The 22,909-nt window shown below is 42.4% G+C and overlaps 2 protein-coding genes across 3 annotated transcripts in view; one reads left to right on the top strand and one right to left on the bottom strand.

Moving 5' to 3' along the window:
* The window catches only part of LOC117443693 (transcription initiation factor TFIID subunit 4), a 151,691-nt gene extending 144,684 nt beyond the window's left edge, over window positions 1-7,007 (bottom strand). Inside the window, 2 exon segments of the mRNA XM_071201677.1 lie at window positions 4,425-4,588; window positions 5,745-7,007. Coding sequence (XP_071057778.1) covers window positions 4,425-4,588; window positions 5,745-6,978 — 1,398 coding nt within the window. The 5' untranslated portion in view covers window positions 6,979-7,007.
* Window positions 7,008-8,194: 1,187 nt separating this feature from the next.
* lsm14ab (LSM14A mRNA processing body assembly factor b) lies at window positions 8,195-21,840 on the top strand. Of its 2 annotated transcripts, none has more exons than XM_034077508.2 (10): window positions 8,195-8,525; window positions 9,486-9,649; window positions 12,372-12,516; window positions 12,731-12,925; window positions 13,402-13,482; window positions 14,003-14,179; window positions 16,042-16,222; window positions 16,315-16,341; window positions 18,410-18,650; window positions 20,059-21,840. In XM_034077508.2, the coding sequence occupies exons 1-10, from the start codon at window positions 8,402-8,404 to the stop codon at window positions 20,080-20,082; spliced, it is 1,359 nt and encodes a 452-aa protein (XP_033933399.1). In that variant the 5' UTR covers window positions 8,195-8,401; the 3' UTR covers window positions 20,083-21,840. The 2 variants fall into 2 exon arrangements, with proteins under 2 accessions (XP_033933399.1, XP_033933406.1); XM_034077515.2 differs by having other exon boundaries at window positions 20,062-21,840.
* The last annotated feature ends 1,069 nt before the right edge of the window (window positions 21,841-22,909 follow it).

The raw sequence follows: 22,909 nt of genomic DNA on the forward strand, positions 1-22,909 counted from the left end.
ATAGGTCCCCTTTAAGACGTCTCTTCACTGCAGCATTTCATATTTTATAAGAAATACATTTTTCACTTTGGAGTTTAAATTAAGAACTTTACTCATGAAGATAAAAACAGAATGCTTTTTCAAGCACTTCCTAAATTATTTAAAAAAAATTCTCCCATTACTAAATACATCAGTGTTTATTATTATCCTGATTCATGAAGAAATGTCAGATGTGTATTCTGTTGCTTTTGCAAACTCAATGTAACAAATGAAAAAATTATATTATATGATATTATAATTTAATATAATGAAATGGTGTTTCGATGCTCAAAGGACTTATCTGAAAGGGTATTGAGGAAACTCTTATTTATGTTAAGCAGCCAATAGCGCCATCTCCCTGTTCAGTGTTGAACTTAACCGAGGTCACAAGTTCAGTTTTAAACAACCTGAGTTTGGATTTGAGGGCGTAGCGTTTGCTTTTATATTCAACCAACAATTCATAATAGTGCACCAGAAAGGTGAAATGACACACACACACACACACACACACACACACACACACACACACACACACACACACACACACACACACACACACACACACACACACACACCACACACACACACACACACACACACACACACACACACACACACACACACACACACACACACACACACACACACACACACACACACACACACACACACACACACACACACACACACACACACAATTTAAATAGTTAGGCAACTTTTTATGTCTGGACTTGTTTGGTTTATTCTGTTGACTCAATGAGCACGGTGTGTGAGACATATCTTTTGTATTTAATTAATAATTGATTAAATAAAACGTTATGTCTGAACATGAATTGATGCTTTGTGTCCTTTTCCTTTATTCGCCTGTCTCGGGCCATAATTACACGTCTGGATATTTTGGGAGATTAATTTAATAATACATCCATTTGTACATTTAATTAACTGAATCAATTAAATATTTCCAAACGTATTAAAAAAGCAAAAGATGTAATAGTTCCAGCTCGGCACATTTCAATATTTGTGTTTCTGTAGTAGGGTGAGACGCATCATAACAAGCAAACAAAGCGAATAACGAAAGACACGAAGAAGTCGTTTCTAATCTGTGTGATTCCATCTCTTGATTTACAGGGAATCTAATTATTAAGCCAATGACGCTCAGGTCTCTCGGTGAGCGATGTCTCCACAGGTGATAATAAGCAAACTCAAATGAATGATTCAGCGGCTCGTTAAAGTTTGATGAGCGGCCCCCGTGGAGTCATTAAGGAGCCTCGAGACGTTAATTCACCTCCTAATCTCAGTTTAATCTATACGTAAAATAATCAGGAATATTAACTCCTTATAATTACACGGTTTAATATATTAATCACTTCCCAATTAAGGGGGTCGAGCTCAGCTGTTCGCTTAACGAGGAGCGGCCCACCCAATATCCACTGTCTGACACACAGCTAATTGCACCAACGTTTTACAGATGACTTGTTGCAGTTGGTGTTAAGTTAACGACAGAAATATGCATTTATAACGTCGTGGTTGCTCCCATACGAGGAAGTCTGAGGTTGGTGCCATTTGCATTGAACATGAAATAAATAAGTACCATATAAATGTATGTATTAGTTATCGCTAGTACTCTCTCATCTATGCATACAACTCTTAATTAAATGTTATTCTAAGGCAGGGGTGTCAAACTCGAGGCCCGGGGGCCAAATCTGGCCCGCGACTTCCTTTTATGTGGCCCTGCAAGAGTTTGCAAAGAATATAATGTTTATTATACGGTTACATGCCACTTTACAGAAGCCGGTTGCCCATAAACTACATGTCCCACAATGCATTTCGTTTTGTGACATGCGCACTGAAGAGACTTGCAATTATTTGCCCTGGACTTCTGCTTTCAGACGTAGTCAATTACTAAGTTATTATCCTATCCGATAATAATCCAATTCAGAGGCAATAATGTAATATAATACATTATTTTATATTTATATTATATAGTTACAACCGGCCCTTTGAGTGCAACCATAATGTTAATGTGGCCCGTGATGAAATTGAGTTTGACACCCCTGTTCTAAGGGATGTAAAAAGTTGTTTTCCATCACAGGATTTCTACAAAACGAAAGTAACTAAGGTTTTTGAGGTTGTATTATTATTTGAGGCACAAGCTGCTGTATTTACAGAGCCTTCTGAATAAACTGAACTGCTCAAACTGCCTCCACTTAAGCAGATCATAAATAATAATATATTGTATTTAAGGGCGCCTTTCATGGCACCCAAGGACACCGTACAATTTGGTCATTATTTCTAAGAGGTCCAAAGCAACAGAACATGATAAAAACACGAACAGGCGAACACGGAGGAGAACATCAAAGTGGACAAAAACGATAGGGAATTATCAACACTATTATAGTCACACCAAAATAAATTATCTTTACATGTCTACTAGTCTATTTTTGCCAGGTGTGCTTGCGTCGTGTAGTTTGTGCCGCGTTGAATTCACTTGCGTATACTTATGAAGTGTTGATATAAACTCAATATTAAATATCTAATAAAAGCTGAATGAAACGTGTAAGTTTCATAAACGAGCTTATTTTCTGCAATATTCCAAAGTCCAATAGAGAGGCGAAGTCCCTCCCTTTCCGGGGGACCTCCATGGGACCTTACTTTGGAAAAATAATAATAATGCATTACATTTTTAATTAGAGCGCTTTTACAGGTGCTCAAAGCGCTTTACAAGTACACATTACACATATTAGACATGTAAGAGTCCTTACTGCGGACTTTACCCACAGGAGCAAAGCGGGTAGAGTGTCTTGCCCAAGGACACAACGGCCTGACGCAGTGGCGGCCGAGGCGGGTTTCGAACTGGAGTTCACCAACGCCCCTTGATCAATGCTCTAACCACTGCGCCAACCGTCAAAATTATGTATTGAAGTCAATGGCGAGAGAAAGATTATTGTTCGATCCCGTTTGAATTGTGCCACGAATTACACATATGATGTTTGTCCATTTAAAGGGTAATTTAAAAAAAAAAAACGCTCAATGAACTACATCTCCCATCTCGCACCACACAAGACGGCCGTCACGTTGAAACATTTCACTTCTTTCTTTCATAATGAAGTGAAAAGTATTAAAAGAGGTGAAAATCACTCCAAGTCTGGGCACGTTGAGAGCTGTACACACACACAAGGGGAGTTAGTCGGTTCCTAAGAGCCAGCCTGCTGGACCGGGACTCTGGGATTTGTAGTCTTTCTAGTTGCGTATTTTTCATAGTCTTTGATTTCAACAGTTTTACGACAAACTGTGACTTTTTTGACTTGGAAATTATTGTTTAAGATGGACAAACATCACATGTTAGACCCTCCAGAAAAACGCGGGCTAAAATCCTTGATTATGTGATCAAACATGTGGGTTTTATGTGATTTTATGCGGTGAAATTGCGGGAAGTTGCGAAATATATTTTTTTAAATATTGGGCCGTCTTATTTATTCTCTCTCACACACGACCTGCCAGTAACGTTACACCCCTTTACTATTCAATTAAACACATTCAATGTTTATTTATTGTAAAAGCAATTGGGCTATTTTAATCACACTCTCTCTCTCACTCACACACACTCACACACACACACACACACACACACACACACACACACACAGGAGAGCATTGACAGCTCATCCAGCTCTTCCTGTATATTGTGTTCTGACTTGAGTCTATTAGTCATTGCATATCCCCTTATTTGGAGGGAACTAAACTGAGAAAACTGGAGGAGTAATTCAGGAAAGAACAAAGATGTGTTCTCTGCATCGTCGTGTGCCCACGCAGAGTAAGACCTAGCTTTGTGGACTCACCTCAAGAATGGACTAAAAAAGACGAATATGTATTAAATCTGAGTAAAACAGCTCTTACAAGGAAGTGGTTATCTCCAGCCCAACTTTAAAACGCATGATGGAAATTACAATGGACATTTGCAGAGGATAAATCATCTGTCAATCACAAACTGGAACTGTTTGCGGCACGATGTGGAAAGTGGACTGAGTTCGTAAAACCTCAGAGGCCAGATTTTATTTTTACAAACGTATGATTTGACTTTGAAGTCCTGAGCACTTCATAATGTTTGTACTTTTTGCTGTTTTTATTTTAGGCATTTCGGACGGACGAACTTAAGATGTACAATTACCATGTCTTGAAACAACACTGTGTAATTGTTCGCTGCCAAATGTCAATAAAAAATATATTTAAAAAAATAGGAATGTTTCATAAGCAAAACCTATTGTGTGACGTGTGCACAAACTAGTCTTGGTCAATGTTTAAATGATCTGAACCTTTTCCCCCTCAGTTCTTGCCGTCTTGCTGTAATGGTGGAGCATTGGGGTTGTGCTAATACAAGTGCAGGTGTGTGTGTCCTGCAGTCTCACCTGGGGGGTGGTCATTCTGAAGGTGGGGGCTCCTGCTGTGGGGGTGGGGGGCCGTGGAGAGATGTTGTTCTGGGCCTGAGCTTGAGCCTGAGCCTGAGCCTGGGCCAACGCCTGCTGAGGAACCATCACCAGCTGACCCAGCTCCGTGCGCACCAGCACCATCCCTGCAGAGGAGGAGGTCAGAGGACATGTTTAGTTCTGTCATTGAAACACATTTTAAACAGTCAGTCCTCTTGTTGATGGCTTAAAAGAGGACATGTGGAGATGTAGGAACTTAACCGCCTTCAAAGGTCCCTATTATACCGTTTTTCATCAATATATTACAGGTCTCAGTTATACACAAAACATGTCTCTGAAGTGTCAGATCATTGCAGCATTACCCATAATCCCCTCTGTTTCAGCCCTGTTTCCAAAGTGCTGATTCTCTGTCTGTTACTTTAGATGAAAGTAAGGAGCCCCTCCCCACGCCCCCCTGAGAGACATTTGGTTACAAAGAACTCAATGGAGCTCTAGAGGAGATTCAGGTGATAAGGGGGGGGGGGGGGGTTACCTTGGTTGCTGATTGGCTAATGGTTACTCAAGACAACACATCGTTATGACATCATAAAGTGGCCAAAATCTGATCAGCTCGTTTTCAGACAGGTTTTTATAGAAATGGATCAAAAAGAGAGAGAATCTTTGTTCCTGAAACTTTCAGAGTCTCTTTCCACATGTTGATGTAGAAGAGACATGAAGAAGAGGGGACACATGTTGATGTAGAAGAGACATGAAGAAGAGGGGACACATGTTGATGTAGAAGAGACATGAAGAAGAGGGGACACATGTTGATGTAGAAGAGACATGAAGAAGAGGGGACACATGTTGATGTAGAAGAGACATGAAGAAGAGGGGACACATGTTGATGTAGAAGAGACATGAAGAAGAGGGGACACATGTTGATGTAGAAGAGACATGGAGAAGAGGGGACACATGTTGATGTAGAAGAGACATGGAGAAGAGGGGACACATGTTGATGTAGAAGAGACGTGAAGAAGAGGGGACACATGTTGATGTAGAAGAGACATGAAGAAGAGGGGACACATGTTGATGTAGAAGAGACATGAAGAAGAGGGGACACGTGTTGATGTAGAAGAGACATGGAGAAGAGGGGACACATGCTGATGTCTACACACTGTGAAGACCACTGAGACAAATGTAACATTTGTGATATTGGGCTATATAAATAAACATTGATTGATTGATAGAAGAGACATGAAGAAGAGGGGACACATGTTGATGTAGAAGAGACAGGTGTAAACAGCCCCTTGCTGCAAGCCTTACCCTGAGGGATGCTGAACCCGGGGGGCAGCTGGATGGTGGTCTGCTGCTGAGGGGGTCTCACAATCAGCTGGGGGGCCACGATCCTCTGAGGGGCTGCGAGTCCAGGGCGGGGGGGTGGAGACTGGGTTGGGGAGGGCATTGTGGGTCTGATCATGCTCACAGTGGAGGTCACTGGTGGAGTCAGAGCACTCACACACGGAGACCCTGCTGTGGACGTAGCGGAGATCTGAGGCTGGGGTACTGTTGTTGTTGTTGTTGTAGCTGCCGTAGTCATAGTAATTGTAGTTGTTGGTGGTGGTGTGACAACAGAGGAGTTTATGACAGAGTTAACAACACCACCAACAGGTTGACCTGACATTACAATTTTGGACTGACAATCGTCTGCTTTGGAAGTGTCTGTGAGCGTTTTGCTGTGGTTCCCCGGTGGAGCTGCTTCCGCTGGTTCCGCGGATCCTACCGGGGCACCCTGCTGCACCAAGGCCGAAACACTGGTGCCATTCTGGGCTATGCTCGCCACAATGTGACTCGGGAGTCTCTGCAGCGCGATGGTGGGAGTCCCCCGGTCCAGAGCAATAGCGGACTGTCCTGCGGGGATGTTTGCATGAGACAGGGTGAACGTAGAAGCATTAATAGAGGACGTCACCGCCAGAGGAGCAGAGTTTGGAGTAGTTGCATCCACAGGAGGGCTCAGGTTTTCCCCCGTGTTGCTGTTCCTCCTGGTCCCTACAGCGGCGCCGTTCAAACTCTTGATCCGAGCAGAAGCGTTTCTCCTCGGTGTGTTCACGCGTTTCCCCGGGCTCACCTTACTGGAGGCGGTGCTGATGCTGCTGCCCGGCGTCGATGCCAAAGTTGACACACCAGAAGCGGTCAGTGTTGTGATGGATGCTCCGTGTGACTGCGAGCCGCCACAGGCTGCAGAAGTGGCGGTAAGATCGGTGAAGGAAGCCGTGCATCCTGCAGGGGAAGATGGTACAGTTGTATCTTTGCAGTTTGCGTCCTGGTGCATCTCGGGTTTATTATACCGCCGTCCTTGTTGTTGTTGTGCCTGTGCTGGTAGCGTTTTCCCTAAGTGATGGTTAGCGGGGGCCACGGAGCCTCCGTTTTCCTCTGCTTTCCCTCCGGGGTTGCTTTGTCCGGACAGCTGGGACTCCAACGAGCCCACCAGGTCGCTCACAGCTTTCTCATCCACCTCTGAAAACAGCATATCTTCCAGGGGGTCGGAGGCGCCCGCCATCTCTGATCACAGATAGCTGTCTTTTTCTTTCTTTTTTCTACTACAGTACGCATGCGTGTTACTATGCATTGTGGGAATGAATCTGACGTCACCATAACAGGGGGGGCATCCTGGTTGTAATTTCCATTAACGGTATTTTATATAAAACATTGTTCATTGGTAGCTGTGTTTGGAATTAATACATGTTGGTTAAAAATGGGGGGGAAACGGGCAAAAATGCACCAAGAAATGCCCCTAAAAACAGACATCGAGGGGCAAAATGTGCTTACAAGATAAATAAATAAACTATGATATCTCTAAATATGTCCCAGCTAGTATACTAAGCCTGGGTATTGTACTTGTATTTTGTTATTTGTTATTTGATATTATATTTTATCAACCACTAAAGCATTCTGTCCAAATGGGAGTCTTGTAATAAGACAGGAAACATTATTTGACCTACAAATTATAATCAATAGTTGGCAATGCTGTGGCTTTCTATTATTTCTATTATTTTCTATTCGCATTGAGGAGGTGTTTTTTTCAACTTTATTGAACTATTATTCCAATACATCAGAAAAAGGTGCATACACATCAGTGTTCATTACATTAACTCAACAACTGAGGGCATTATGAACAGAAGCCAGAAGAGCAAAAACATAACACAAATGGTCACTCAGGAATTAATTTGATTAGACATTTGTAAAATTGTTGGGCTTTTTTACTTTTGTACAATTTAATTAATTGTGTATATAATATAATGTCATTAAGAAATCAATAAATACTGGGGAATGATTAATTCCCAATTCCTTTACACCTCCATGGGGGCTTTTCATATTCAGAAGAAGAGATGGGTTGACTCCAAACATAATTTAAACATTTGTACCAAGAATTAAAACAATATAGTAGCACAATTAAAAACACTATGAATACAAATGCAATAAAAACAGGCTGTGTATTGAACACATATTTAATATGAAATATTAAACTGTATTTTCTTATTAATTATTTACTTCATTATTATCTCCATGATGTGATTTATTTTTTGTACAAAATATATGATGTTCACATGTGTTCTTACACAATGGACGCCGATTTAGTTTTTATTTTAATTTTTAGGGGGAAATCATACTCATAAAAGGAATATATAATGTTAATATATGTTCTTAAAAAAAATAATAAGGAAGAGGAAGTGATTTTGGAGGAATATGACGCAGCCTATTTTTTTACCCAGCATCCTCAGCGGCGGTTGAAGGAAAATGAAATCGGCCATGTCGTGGTAGAGATCTGTCCTGCATCCAGCGAGGCTTAATCACGGCTTAATTCACCTTTTTCCTCATGTAATGTAGACTTAGAACCACAGCTCTGATAATTACAACATCTAAACCTCTCGTTTGACAGAAAAAAATCCAGTCAAATATCGTGAAAAACCAGATATTCCAACATGAGCGGAGGAGGAACGCCGTACATTGGGAGCAAAATTAGCTTAATCTCCAAGGCCGGGATCCGCTATGAAGGAATTTTGTACACCATTGATACGGAGAACTCGACCGTAGCTCTTGCTAAAGGTAAGTTAGGTAACCCAAGAGGTGGACTACAGTACTTAAATGGGTTGAAAATAACTTATGAACGGGGTCAATTATGTAACACGGGTATTGAATCCAGCGCAGTTAGCTATGCTAGTTTAGCTCTGTAGCTAAGTGGTTAGCATCACTTAGCTTAGCATTGTAGCTAACTGTTAGCTTACTTACCACTCAGCGTCCTTTGTTTACCTTGTGTTTTGGGCTAACGGTAAATATGTTGCCGTTATTACTGACTACCAAGTGGTATACCGTTTAATTTAAACTAAATTGGTTACGGTAAAACATATGGTGTTTTGAGTCTAATCACGGGTTATAAGCTACGTTATATTTAAGTATTTATTCTGAACGTTTGTGAAGTGAACTCAGACGTAAAACATAGACATTAAACAAATTACACGTAATTTCTTAAGCTGGTAAAGTAGTAGCTGCTTCCTCAAAAGCCACTTAGGTGCGACTATAACTACTTTGTATTAGTGGATGCATTATCGATCACTAAACTAATAATATGGACAATAAAGTTATAGGAGAACTCAGGCTAATTTAACTTGCAGATATTTTTTCCTTGAAGAGATGAAATAATTTATTTTGAACAGTAACATTGTGCATCACTTTGCATAATAAGTGCCTTGTGCACTCATATATTTTTACATACAGTTTTCATCTAAAATAAAAGCCGAATTAAGAAATATTCAAATTGAGTCATTTGAATGAGGGCTTTTTAATACATATCGGAATGTTCTGAAATGATATATTTGTCAGTCATATAAAAGTCGGATATAAAACCGAGAAAAGCAGGACATTTTCATATTGGTGCGACTGAAAACATTTGTTGTGGAGAATGCATGAAAAACACAAAATTGGCCTTCTAGTAAGCAGTTTTGTGTGCACCTGTTAGGGTCTACGTGTTGCGTCTCTGATGTGAATCGTCCTGTGTTTTCCCAACAGTGCGCTCTTTTGGCACTGAGGACCGGCCCACTGACAGGCCTATTCCTCCTCGAGATGAAGTGTTTGAGTACATCATCTTCAGAGGGAGTGACATAAAGGACCTGACAGTCTGTGAGCCGCCCAAAGCCACTAGCTCCCTGCCTCAGGACCCTGCTATAGTTCAAGTAAGTTCATCTGCATCCCTGTACATTAAACATATTCTGTATATTTGATTAAAAAGTCATAGGGAATCTTTCGGACATTTTAAGGTCATTTAATTTGCGTTTCATGCGTTGTGCACACTGGCTTACGGCCACAACTTACTGGACATCCATTGCTACTGTTTTTAGTAGCAACGCTCTACTCACTACGACAACAAAAAATTTGTTTGGCAAATTTTTTTATTTTCCAGAAACATTGCTGTGAAAAGCATTATGCAGCAAAACAAGCCCTACTCTGGCCCAACAGGTTTTATTTTCCCCCTGTAACGCACCCAGACTTGTCACAGTGGGAAAGGCACAGATGTATTTAATTGTAACATTTAATTATGCCTCTGCCCCTGTCATTAAAGTCTCTCAGTACACCAGGGTTCTGACTGGCTCACCTAATTATAATGCTGCCTGCACTGACTAATGTTATTGATGACACCTGTGCTTCTAATGCCAGGACAAAACAATAAAAGCAGAATAAGTTAAGAACATAACCAGTCGCATTGTAGCTCATAAGTTGCACTGTAAGGTAGGGATGCATATCGTTGACTTTTTTACGATACCGATACCACTGAACGATACCGATACTCAACCGACACATATAGAATAAAGGTCATGAGATCTCGGCATTGCACAAACAAACAAATCTCATCTTTAAAATCAACATTTACCTTCACTGGTGAGAGAAAGCAAATCCCATCAGTTCATTTGTGGGACTTTTACCTTTCTAGTATTGAACAAACAATGAAAAATACATAAAATATGAAGAAAAACGATTATGCAATCTAATTTATAACACCTGCCATCACGGGCCACGGGCTCACTTTTAAAATGTATTTAAAAATGTATTTTAAGTATCGAAACCGGATCTGAGCCACCAGTAACCGGTATTTCGGTAATACCGGATACCGGTATGCATCCCTACTGTAAGGTGTAGAGCAGAGGTGCCCAGTACGTCGACCGCGGGGGCTATGTTGGTAGATCGCGAGTCATTCATAAATAAAAAAATCCAGCTCCGTTAAAATAGACAAAACAGGTTTTGATCCCGCCTCCCTGGCACTTAATTCAGGAGTTTACTTGATTGACAGAAAAAGCGACCTATCGCTTTCCAGTCTGTTAACCCAGAATGCAAAGCGATACAAAATCAGTCAAGTGCCGGGAAAACTCAAATTAGTTAAACAGACAAACAACAAAATGAGTGCGGGACCGAGCAAGCAGCTAAAGAATATTTTGTTGTGATGTCACATTCAAAGGTTATTTGCCTTATTTGTAAAGCAAGCGTCGCTCTGCCAAAGAAAGGTAACGTGGAGAGGCGTTATCGGAGTGTTCACAAGGCATATGACAGCGACTTCCCTCCGAGTAGCGAGTTGAGAAAGAGAAAGGTGATGTCTTAGTGTCGCCAACTCGTTTCTAACATGCAGAAAGACAAACAAATGCGTCTATGGTCGGTGTATTTTCGATCTTTCCAATCGAGACGAGATCTCTCTCCCCCGTCTGTGTGCGAGCGGGCGGGGCAGTTTACACACACGCGGCTGCTCCATGCAGCAACACACGGAGGAGATGGCGGAGAGAAGCGCTCCAAGGTGTGGTTAAATGTTACCCGTCTTGAGGTGGACAATGCTTGTTGCCAAGAGTGCTCAGCATGTAAGGGCGGTAACACTAACATTTAGCAAAAGTGCTCCACGTTCAGACGGAGGAATGCACCGGGTTCGACTGTCTTTCTAGCAGCTCTGTAGCCCCATCCACGAGCAACATTTCCACGTCATGTGTTCTGTATGCTAGCAGCAACACATGGAGTTTACTCAATTATACAAACATGGGATAATGATTAGAGGAAACTGAGTTAATCTTTATTTTGTTAAAGTTTCAGCTATTCTGTTTACAGTTCTGTCATCAGATTATAATAATAATAATAATACGATTTGTTAAAACATTGTTGTTTCTTTTGATGTGAAATATTATTTATTTAATTTAAATGAAAAGCAATGTTCATTTTGTAAACAATTTGTTAATTTAATAATATATGTATTTTTGAATCAAGTATTCATCTTTATTGTCTTCATTGTTAGTTTCCACATGCCTAAAACAACCTCAAGCTAAATCTAAAAGTTGATGGCTAAATAAGAGCGTTTGAGAAAGTGTGCAAGGCGTACAGTAATAGTCCGAATAGTCGATTAATCGTTTCATTAATCGATTATCAAATTAGTCGTTTGTTGCAGCCCTATTATCCCATGTATTAATAAAACGTGTTATTCAGCAACCCTTGCAATTTGGGATTTTATTTTTGGTTGGTAGACCTCGGTGAGCTGGTCCTTTCAAAAGTAGCTCACCAGCCAAAGAAGTGTGTGCACCCCTGGGTGTAGAGTGACTTTGCTCATGAATATTTGAACCTACGACAGAGTTCCAAAACTAAACTGATATCATGTTGATACAAACATTTTATTGACACTGAGGATTTAAACCCTTCCCTGTTCTTAGTTGGCTTTTTTCTGAGACCTGAGTCGCAGTGTAATGTGGGTAAAATAAAACACCACCTCATAGTCAACATGTGTTTTACAAAATCCCCTACCTTTGCAGCCATTACTTCTGTACTTAGTATTTCTAATGGTTTCAATAATCATACACGTATTTGCTTGTTGTCTCAAACAAGCTTTTTATTCATTTTTTTTTTTAATTCAATGTGCATTTCTTTTTCTAGTCGTCGCTTGGATCCGCCAATGTTGCCCCGCCGCCCTCCTTCCAGGCCCCGGGGCCCTACGCTCCGCTCAGCAAGGCCCCTCCTGCCCCCTACAGCCAGTTTGGAGTCACCCCCCTGGCATCTCAGCCGTTTGGATCTGCTGGAGGTAAGGCGTCGATCTTATTCAAAATAACTGTCTATTGTCTTCCTGGATTCACAGGATGCACCAGAAACTGTGAAAATGGGGGCGATTGTCTAAATTAAGTGACAAGCCGACACAAGTTATTTATTTTATCAATAAATGAAAGGTAATATTTGTCTGGAATGTTTGAGAAAAATCTAAATACCCAAATCTAAACGTTTGTACTTGTTTCCCGCAGGACGCGCCAGTCCCGAACTGGACTCGTTGAAAAAACGTCCCATCCTGGAGCAGGCAGTGCAGCCCCCCCCCTCTTCTGCCCCCGCCCCCCCTGCTCCTGTGGGTCAGAGGCCTCAGCCCATCGCGGCCCCCCGACCCACCAGCAGCAGCAGCGCGGGCATCCAGAAGCCCCCCGACCTCCTGGAGCAGAGACGCGGTAAGGACACCTGCTCGACGTCTCTGCTTCGTTTCTTCAAAGATTCAAGTCTGCTCCGTTTAAGCAATGGCGACGTTATGTTTGCGAACGATCCGATCCTTTTGAACGGCTCTTTGATGCGAACGAAGGGAACCGAGTCGTACCAAAGAGCCGTTCTTTTTATCGTTGCCTTCACGGGAACTTGCTTTCCTGAATGAAAAGTTGCCGTAGATGATGGCGTGCTGCTTGAGTAGTAGTTTGGCTGAGAGATGTAGCGAGGTTTACATTTAGCTGTGTGTAAAAGTAGGTTTCTGGCAATGCAGTCGATCACTATCCTGGTGATGGCAGATAACCCTATTAGCCCCGCCCCCTTAAAAACAAACACTCTTTTGAACGGCTCTCAGGAAGAAGCGGAGCCATAAGATAATCACCAGTATGCAGTGTTAATATATACCTCGGTAAATCATTTCCTCATCACGTTTTCTCTGGCTGCTCAGCTCCTGAGGTGCAGACGGTGTCTCAGCCGGAGCATGAACACGGTGCGATGGAGAACCGAGACCCCAACAAGCGCTACAATGGTGAGTAGAGCTACAACTTGAATGGATTTAATGCAACATTGATTCCCTCTGAAAATGGTGGTTCTTCACATGTTTAATGTTTACTTGTCTATTATTTTTCCATTCCATTTTTCACCTCATATGCCTGCAGAGCATATAAAACATGTTTAATGTTTACTTATCTATCTTATTAGTATTATTTTTCCATTCCATCACCTCATATGTCTGCAGAGCATTTAAAACATGTTTTTTAAATGTATTTCTGTCTTCGAACACATTGGAGGGGTTAATGAGATTAAAGAGCTGGCAATCAGCTTAAAGGGGAAGAAAGCTGTCCTCTGCATATGTCTAGACTTCAGCCAGTCTCTGACGGCAGAAGAGGGACATTTTGATGACTTACTGGTTTTTAATTACCATTTGGGGAGGATGTATTGAAATGACAGCAGTTCCTACACTGCCTCTTTTGTAATAAACCCTGTTCTGTGTCCCGATGTCTGCGACTGCACAGTTGGGTTTATTGGATGTATTTGTGGCTCCTCAGCTGGTCTGCAGTCTAACCGCCGTGGGCGCGGCAGAGGGAACCGCAGCAGAGGCCGAGTGAACGTACGTCGGGACGGTGCCATGAAGTTTGAAGAGGACTTCGACTTTGAGACCGCCAACGCTCAGTTCAACAAGGATGAGATCGACAAAGAGCTGCAGAACAAACTCAAACTGAAAGGTACGGCTGCAACGCACCCGAGTACTGTCGGGGGTAAAGAGAGCAAGCTGACTGCAGGGTTCTTACGGTCATTACACACCTGGAACAGTCATGGAAATTCAAAATGCAAATTCCAGGCCCTGGAAAAGTTATGGAAATGTAAGGTTGCATCAAATATAATTTATATTTTATCTAATTGCCGATATAGTAATACTATAATGATAATAAATACTGTATCGTATAGTAATGAAACGTAAAATGGCATTTAACTGACGAGGTGTTTTGCTGGTGAGAGATTTTAGTGGCTTGAGCGCGTAGAAGCTAGTAAGCTATTGGATTTGTTTTAGAGGCACGACATGTTTCAGATGCAGACCTTATTTTCCTGTTCCATGTTGAAATAAACCATTTCCAGTGGTGCCGCTGAGAAAGAGTCATGTTTTTGGTCATGGAAAATGGGGTAAAGGTCATGGAGAAGTCATTGGTGAAAAGTGAATGAACCCTGTGACTAAAGCATACATTAAAATAAACGTCTTCAGCTTTTACATCATCTCAAGATGTACCCTGAATCAGAGTCCTGCACGGGTCTGATTTTCAAGACCCGCGACGTGCAATACCGAACCCGCACATATTGCCAATTAGTTCCGCAGCCCGACCCCGCATATATATGAGCAGTGAAAACGTGCAGTTGCATATTTGTCTCAAAGTGTGGGATGTTGGTTATTTCCTCCATCTCTAGGGTGACACCAAAAGCCTCCCAGACGTTGGATTTCGCTCTTGAGGAAGTGTTATTGAAAATGCTGTATCCTCCGCTAGAGAGCTTCGCCTCAGCCGTTTCTAATGTGGCGCGCTCAGCAGCAGATTGATGCGCTGCGGAGGTTGTGATTATGCGCGGGAGAGGTCTGAGGATTTAAACATTAAACTAAATTATTATTATTTTAATATATTTATTATGCAATACCCGCGACCCGACACATCTTTGTTTTACCCAGAACCGAACCCGCGGGTACCCGATGCAGGACTCTGCCCTGAATAACACTCAACTCTTTTGGTCTAAAGGCCGCTGCCCACCAACCGGAGACCAAAGCTCGCGTACCGAAGGCGTCCCGACTTGTGCGTCGCCTACGAACACACCGCAAAGACTTCAGTCGACGAGTGGCAATAACTGTCCTTACCAGCAGGCGGCGGTAGTGTGTGTTCGTCATTCAAAAGAGGCAACAACCGGAAGACGGACTATACACCGAGAGAAGAACAGGCTGCGTGATATAAACAAATAGCGTCTGGGTTCCATTTTCTCTCGTCGATCGAAAACATGTAAACATAAAAAAGAAACTCTTGCGTCCAGGTGAGATGAAAAAGATTAATGAACGTCTGTGTGTGCCTTCTTAATCGTTTGTTTTGGTCCCTCACTTCCGCTTCGCTTCTCATGCACTGACTCGCTAAGCTGAACAGCCAATCAGAGTGATTTCTTTGGCCGACTCAACGTGTTGAATGAAAATGTGCCGTAAAGCAACGACGGTGCGAGACACACCAACCTGAGTAGGGCGCCGCGAATGCCCGACTGCCTCTGACTCCCAAAATCGGGTAGGTGTGTGTCAGGGCCTTTAAACACAGATTCACTGATCGAGACAACATGCATCGCTCCAAAGGTTTGAGGGAATAACACAAGAAACATGCATTTATGAATATGTGCTTAACCTAAGATGATGACCTCTTAGCAACCAGAAGTACAAATACATGTTTAGATGTAAAACCTTGATATACTTTAAGGTTTGAGATGTTTTATGTAAGTGCTTATAGCAATACATCTCCCAGCATCTGGTCACCTAACAGTCAGTTTCTTTAGTCGTCTTCGAAGGCGTTTCTGACCAACTCTTCTCCAACAGATGACAAGATTGAGAAGTCTCTGAATGGAGAGGAAGCTGCAGAGTCAGCAGAACATCCGGCCAGCGAGGGCACCACCGCCGCCAGCACCACCACCACCAACGAAGATGACGAGGCTACGTCCAACACTTACTACGACAAGACCAAGTCCTTCTTCGATAACCTGGGTGCTGACGATTTAAGGTACCTCAACATGTCCTCGCACTCGAACACCTTTCATCCAGAAAAGTCCGTCTGTTGTTCTGATGAAGTGTCTTTGTTTCTCTCTCTTTCAGTAAAGGGGGCGATCGAGGCTTCTCAAGGTGAGTCGCATGGTTTCATAGAGACGAAATAAAACGTATTATTTTCCTCCTCTTGGAGAAATTCAGCTTAGCCGCGTTCACACCGCAGCACTTTTCCCACTTTAGTTCCGATATAGCTCCGAAATGTCGCGTTCACACCAAAAAGAGCCGGAACTAAAATAAGTTCATCAGAACCTTTTTCACCCCCTTTTCCGTCCCTGCTAGAGAGCAGGGACTTTCGTTTGGAGAAAAGGGTTCCTATGTCTGATTGGCTGGGCGGATTGCAAACCACGCCCCGTAAAACTCCAAAAACGTTTTGTGAAGCCGCCATTTTATTATCCTCCCATTAGCCAAGCGCACAAACGCAGAGAGACGAACTTATGGCAACACAAAAGAAAACGGCGTTCTGGGGATTTACTCGGAAGGCTTCAGTAGAAGCTTCTACTGAAGCCAATGCCCAACTCCAGGGACTCCGGGCGGCAGTATACGCCGTGAAGTGGGTTGCGGCCTGCCAGTAAACCCAAAGCAGCAGAAGAAGAAGTGACGTCAGCGGCTTCATTTGCCTAATCCTCCCTCAGGGACGGCCCAAACCGCCCCCTACCCCTACACACTACCCCAACGTTCGCGCGCAGGGTCCGCCACATTAAGGGCTGTTCCAAACCAAGGAGTGTGGAGGGGGAGTGGGCTATCGAGCCCTCACACAGCGAGTCTGCAGCGGTGCAGACTTGAGACCGGTCTCTCCCTGACCGGAGTCACGCTGTGTGTGTCCGTCAGGAAACACGCTGTTTACAAGTAGTTCCAGCAAACATCCACTGATAAACTGCGATGTTAACGACCTCATGATGACCTCATGTGTTTTTAACTTAGGATCAAACCTGTGTTCAGTCTAGAAAAAGGTAAATGTGTGCATTTTATTATAAAGTTGTGTATATTTACAGACCGTTGCAAAAACTAAGAAGCTTATAAACATCAGGTTTAAAACTAAAAGAGCTTTGAAACACAATGAAAGATGTTTGGAGTTTTATTTGAGTTATTCTTTAAACTTTTTGTCTAAGAGATGCTGATTTGAAACCGTTGTTACATACAGTTACGGCATGTCCTGTTTCTGCCGGAGAGGGGAGACCGTCCCAAAGCTTGCTGCTGTGTTTACTCCCATCTGACAGGAGGGAGCCTCGTGTGTCACTCCGTCACGGAGGGGGAGTGTGTAGGGCGTGGTTTGGGATTGGGCCTCCCTCAGGGACTTATTCCGGTGTGAACGCGATCTGAACTAAAGTGGGAAAAGTACTGCGGTGTGAACGCGCCTCTTTACTGCATTTCATCTTGAGTTCTCATAAGATAAGACTTTATTTATCCTGAAAGACATTGTTGTAGCAGAGTTACAAAATAGAATAACACAACTGGACACTAATGGCGCGTTTCCATTACAGTTTAGTAGATGGGGAATTAACTATAGTAACGCAGTGTAGGCGGAGCCGTGACGTCGTCTGCCGTAAAGAGAGCAATGAAATATCTACAGGAAACAGGCGGTCACATAATTAAGTGAACATTAGTCAAAATGACCTCTTAGGTTCTATGTTTTTGAGGTGTGTTTTGTCCCCGAACTGAGTCACATAGTTTAGTGACATTTAATCTGACCTCTGTGGCAACCCATCGTGTCAGAATGACCGCTTTAATCTCCTATAAACTATATACACACAATCAACAGACACATTTATACACATACACACATTAAGACATAAATAAAAGCACAACAATCAATATAAACAAAATAACAGTCACTTCGATATCTTTGGGAAATGTACATTAGAGCAAGACGTGGAAAGTGTCTGGTGCTGGATTTGAGATACGCTGCTACGGACAATACCAGATGCACATGGATGTTGGCATGGCTTTGTAATGATATGGCAAAGTTAAGAGTTGGGCGTGTCCCCCAGGAACCACCCGAACCTGGCGAAAGCCCCTTCTGCTTCACACATCACCTGCACAGAAAGCCGTAGTGTCAGAGTGTGTGTTGAAGCCCCCCCTTGTACGTGTTGGAGTTATGTTCTGTCCCCCTAACTTGACTCGGATCTATTTTTCTGCGTTCCAGCCAGCGGAGGAATACCTGGGCGGAGGAGCGGCGGATGAACTCTGAGACGTTCGGCATCCCTCTGAGGCACAACCGAGGACGAGGAGGTTTCCGCGGGCGAGGCTTCATGGGGCCCCGCGGCGGCAGAGGGCGTCCCCTCAGCCGAGGCTCCTTCGCGCCCCCGAGAGGACCCCCCCCGGGCTTCAGAGGCGCGTTCAGGGGCGGCAGAGGAGGCCGGGATTTCTCTGACTTCGAATACAGGGTAGGGAAACGAGCTTAGACATTTATTTATTTTGTATTAGTCCATTTATTGAGCATGTTAGAAACTATAATTATAACAAATCAGAATACCTTTACTCGGGGACATTGAGCTTGTTACAGCAGTGGGGTGTGTGACGTTGAGTTTAGAATTGAGCCGTCCCTTATAGATACTATCTCTACGTATGCACACACACACCATTTTGAATTGCGCCGTCCCTTATCCTATATCTTTACCGTCTCCCTGCCGACGGGGACACCCCTCCTGGCACGGTCCTTGGAACATTCGGCGGTGTTTTTTAAATTTGTCACAGGAACGCGCTTTGCTGGCGGCGAAAAGAATCCCACCAGACTCCTTTGCCCCTCCAACAGAGCGGTGTCCTTTTTCCTTTTCGTCATTTCAAACGTTAAACTCTCGATCTTCTCTCAAATTATTTATTTGTTTGGACGCCCTCGGCTCGAGTTCGGGGCGTCCCGAGCTGAATAAGGGCGTCGAATGGCGGCAAGACGCCCCCTGGCGGAAACGCCGGCAACAACATTACAATCATGTAACAAAAGGCCAGCAATCCAAAATAAAACCAAAGGCTAGGGAAATGTCTTCATGTTGTGATATGTATCTACGATATGATCTACGATATGTTCTACGATATGTATCTACGAGCTGTATCTACGATATGTATCTACGAGCTGTATCTACGAGCTGTATCTACGAGCTGTATCTACGATATGTATCTACGATATGTATCTACGAGCTGTATCTACGAGCTGTATCTACGATATGTATCTACGATATGTATCTACGAGCTGTATCTACGAGCTGTATCTACGAGCTGTATCTACGATATGTATCTACGAGCTGTATCTACGATATGTATCTACGATATGTATCTACGATATGTATCTACGAGCTGTATCTACGAGCTGTATCTACGAGCTGTATCTACGAGCTGTATCTACGAGCTGTATCTACGATATGTATCTACGATATGTATCTACGAGCTGTATCTACGATATGTATCTACGATATGTATCTACGAGCTGTATCTACGAGCTGTATCTACGATATGTATCTACGATATGTATCTACGAGCTGTATCTACGAGCTGTATCTACGATGTGTATCTACGATATGTATCTACGAGCTGTATCTACGATATGTATCTACGATATGTATCTACGAGCTGTATCTACGAGCTGTATCTACGATGTGTATCTACGATGTGTATCTACGATATGTATCTACGAGCTGTTGTTCCAGTCACATGTCTTTGGAGTTTTGTATCGAGTCCATTTTCCCCACTTTCTGCCGAGTTGTGTTTCTGTGAAATCTCAATTCATAAATAAATGTATTTAAGTTCAAAAAGGAGATAATGTTTGGATTTTCTAACCTTTCAATTGTTTTTCTCCACCAGAAGGACAACAAAGTGGCTGCGTAGGACCACACCCCATTTGAAAAAGTGTATCCCTTCATCATGATTCTGTTGAAAAATATTCTTTGGTCTCAACCTTTGACGGAGAATGAAGACATCCAGTCAGCCACCAGCAGCGAGGTGGACTGCGTTACATGGGGGGGGGGGGGTGAGAGTGCAGCTCCCTGTTCTCCACTTTGAGAATTAGGCTTATCTTTGTGTTATTATTTTCAGCCCAGACGTATTGTTTTGAAAGCAGCAGACGGACGACAGCGTGTGAACACCTCGCTTTGAGTCTGTTTCGCACCGATGGGAGTTTCTTATAGAGAGCATCGCGAGTCATGTGATTGATAGCTTTATTATTTTTACTTAATCCCCATCTTGTCGTGTACGTTGGCACCAAAATTCACTGCATTGCCTGTCGCACCGCGGTCTCTTTCTGCCCCGACTTACTTCGCTCGGTCGCCATGAATTCAGTATTTCTTTTTTTTCTTTTTTAAACATCCATTATTTCTACGTGAAATCAAAGCCAGCTTAAAAAGAAAACTCTGAAGTGAATATTGTGATGAATGTATGTCTGAGGCTCATATTCTACCCCGGCAAATTGTGGCTCGCCCTCCAGACTCACTCGTTGTTTTATTTTAGAAATGTTCCTTCAGTATTTAGCGTTGCGTAGATCATACTGTGCCCCCTCCAGGTGAATAATGTCTGCTTCGTGTTAACGGTGGCCCCCTTAATGCAAGCAATCGGTAGGATCAACGGGGTCTAGCTTTAGTAAGCATTCGTAGTCTTTTTCTTTTGACCGGATCTGTCTTTTTTTTTATATGTATAGTTGACGAAACAAAGCATTCCCGTGATTTGTGTCTGTGAAAAGAGGAACATCCGACGCTATAGATGCCTTTAGAAGTTCTTAGGAGACGGAAATAATTGCGTTAATTCAGATGTAAACCTGCAGAAAGACCTTACAACGAGTTGGGAAGAAATGCTCCGCTACATTGCCAAATAAAGCATTTAATTGAGATGATGATTATTAGACGAAGCGTATCGAGCCATCTCTTAAGGCATGTCCCCTTTTTCTGTTATCGGCTTCCTTTGAATTCTCTTTAGAGTCGAGTCACCTGCTGTTATTTCTCTGCAAAACGGATCATTTACTAAAAATGGGAACCCCTTGTCTGTGATTTGAACGATGTCTCGAAGCGTATCTGTTCTGCCCTTTTTCGGTTTTGTTTGTAGCTCCTCTTGTTGCATTGTTGTCAATGGCATTGTTCTCTGGAGTGATTTCTGTTTTTTACACACTTGTGAACAAAGGGACGTGACCTGGATGTGGTGCCAGTCGATTGGGAGGGGGAGGGGGGAGATGATAATAATATTTCTGGCTCTGATTCGTTCGTACTTTAGGGAGTGCCTTCACAGTGGTGGATTTTTACAGCTCTCCCTTTAACTTAAAAGTCAACAAACGTATTGATAGCACTACAAGGCGAGGCTAGATCCTTCTCAGTAGCTGTGGTTTGAAACTAAACGGCCTGTTTGAAAATATTAAACTGTGCTTTTTGACTGGATATATATTCCTGCTGATCACTGCATGACGGCCGTAGAAACCATCACTTCACACGGGGCTTTCGCAATAACCAGCAAGATTGAATTTGAGATAGAAAAAGTATTAAAAACTGACATGTTTTCATATGTTTGTTACTCCTTCCAGTCACTGGAATTGTGAACCAGGAATTGTTTTCATGAGAATATCAGCAAATTCAGTTTTTACGTAAAATAAAGAGTTGTACAATATTCATGTCTGGTGTTTTTATTGTCAACAGAACCACTACTTATGCACTTTGTGTTTCTCCAAGTTTTCCTTTCAAATAAAACCCAATAAGCGGCTTATTACAAGGCCACATTCTCAACAAAGTAACGACATGAATCCCAATATTAATTTAAATGCTTTTATGGATTTAAAAAATAGTTGTATTGATTTAAATCGACATGCATCCGCTAAGAAAAATAGTCCGTTGTTACACGTAGCAACCATAGGCTAGCAACGGTAGGAAGGCGGAGCTTTTTGATTACATATTTAAAAACATCGTAGGTTGCTTTAAAAGTAGCACAATTCGTTATGTCAAAGCTTGGGAAGTATCTAGATATCCCTGCCTAATGCCAAAGTAACTGCACACTGAATACGTGTCGCTGTTTGATATCTATGTCTGGACCGCTGCGTAAAAAGGAGGGTTTCTGCCCGTTACTTCTCCGCTGTTTTCTGGTCCCAGTTCGAAAAGCAAACTGTAAACAGTTCAATCGACCGGACTTCTTTCTGCAGATGTGAGCGAGCGTCCTTAACAACGGTCAATAAATCCTTGACAGCGGTCTGTCTGTTCTGGATTAACAACGTGTCACGTGATCAGAATCGAGTATTCAACTAAACCATGTAATACATGAGTTTATTAGAACAGATGTACAAGTTTTATAGTTTGATCAAAGTTATACATTTTGCCTCACAAGTAATGCAAGAAAATATAGGTTTAAATAATTTGAATGGAAGAAAAGACCAACGACATATTATAGTTCTTCAAAAAGAACGAGAATTGTACGTAATATTTATATTCTATTCGTTTTGGGATCAATTACATCCAATATATAAATAAGTACAGCTCACATCTGAATTGTTTTTTTATATAATATACATCAAGAGAAAAGTATTTTTGATTACACAGCCTTACATTGAACCTATTTATCAGTTCTTACAACAACAAATTATTATGATATAAATACTAGTTTTTTGACAATATTTCATGTTTTATAACCTTTCTGTAAACTGTGTTACATTGTTAACATCTTGCATAACGGAACCCATTAAAGTAAT

Source organism: Pseudochaenichthys georgianus, chromosome 3, assembly GCF_902827115.2.
Source record: "Pseudochaenichthys georgianus chromosome 3, fPseGeo1.2, whole genome shotgun sequence".
NCBI classification, from domain to species: domain Eukaryota; kingdom Metazoa; phylum Chordata; class Actinopteri; order Perciformes; family Channichthyidae; genus Pseudochaenichthys; species Pseudochaenichthys georgianus.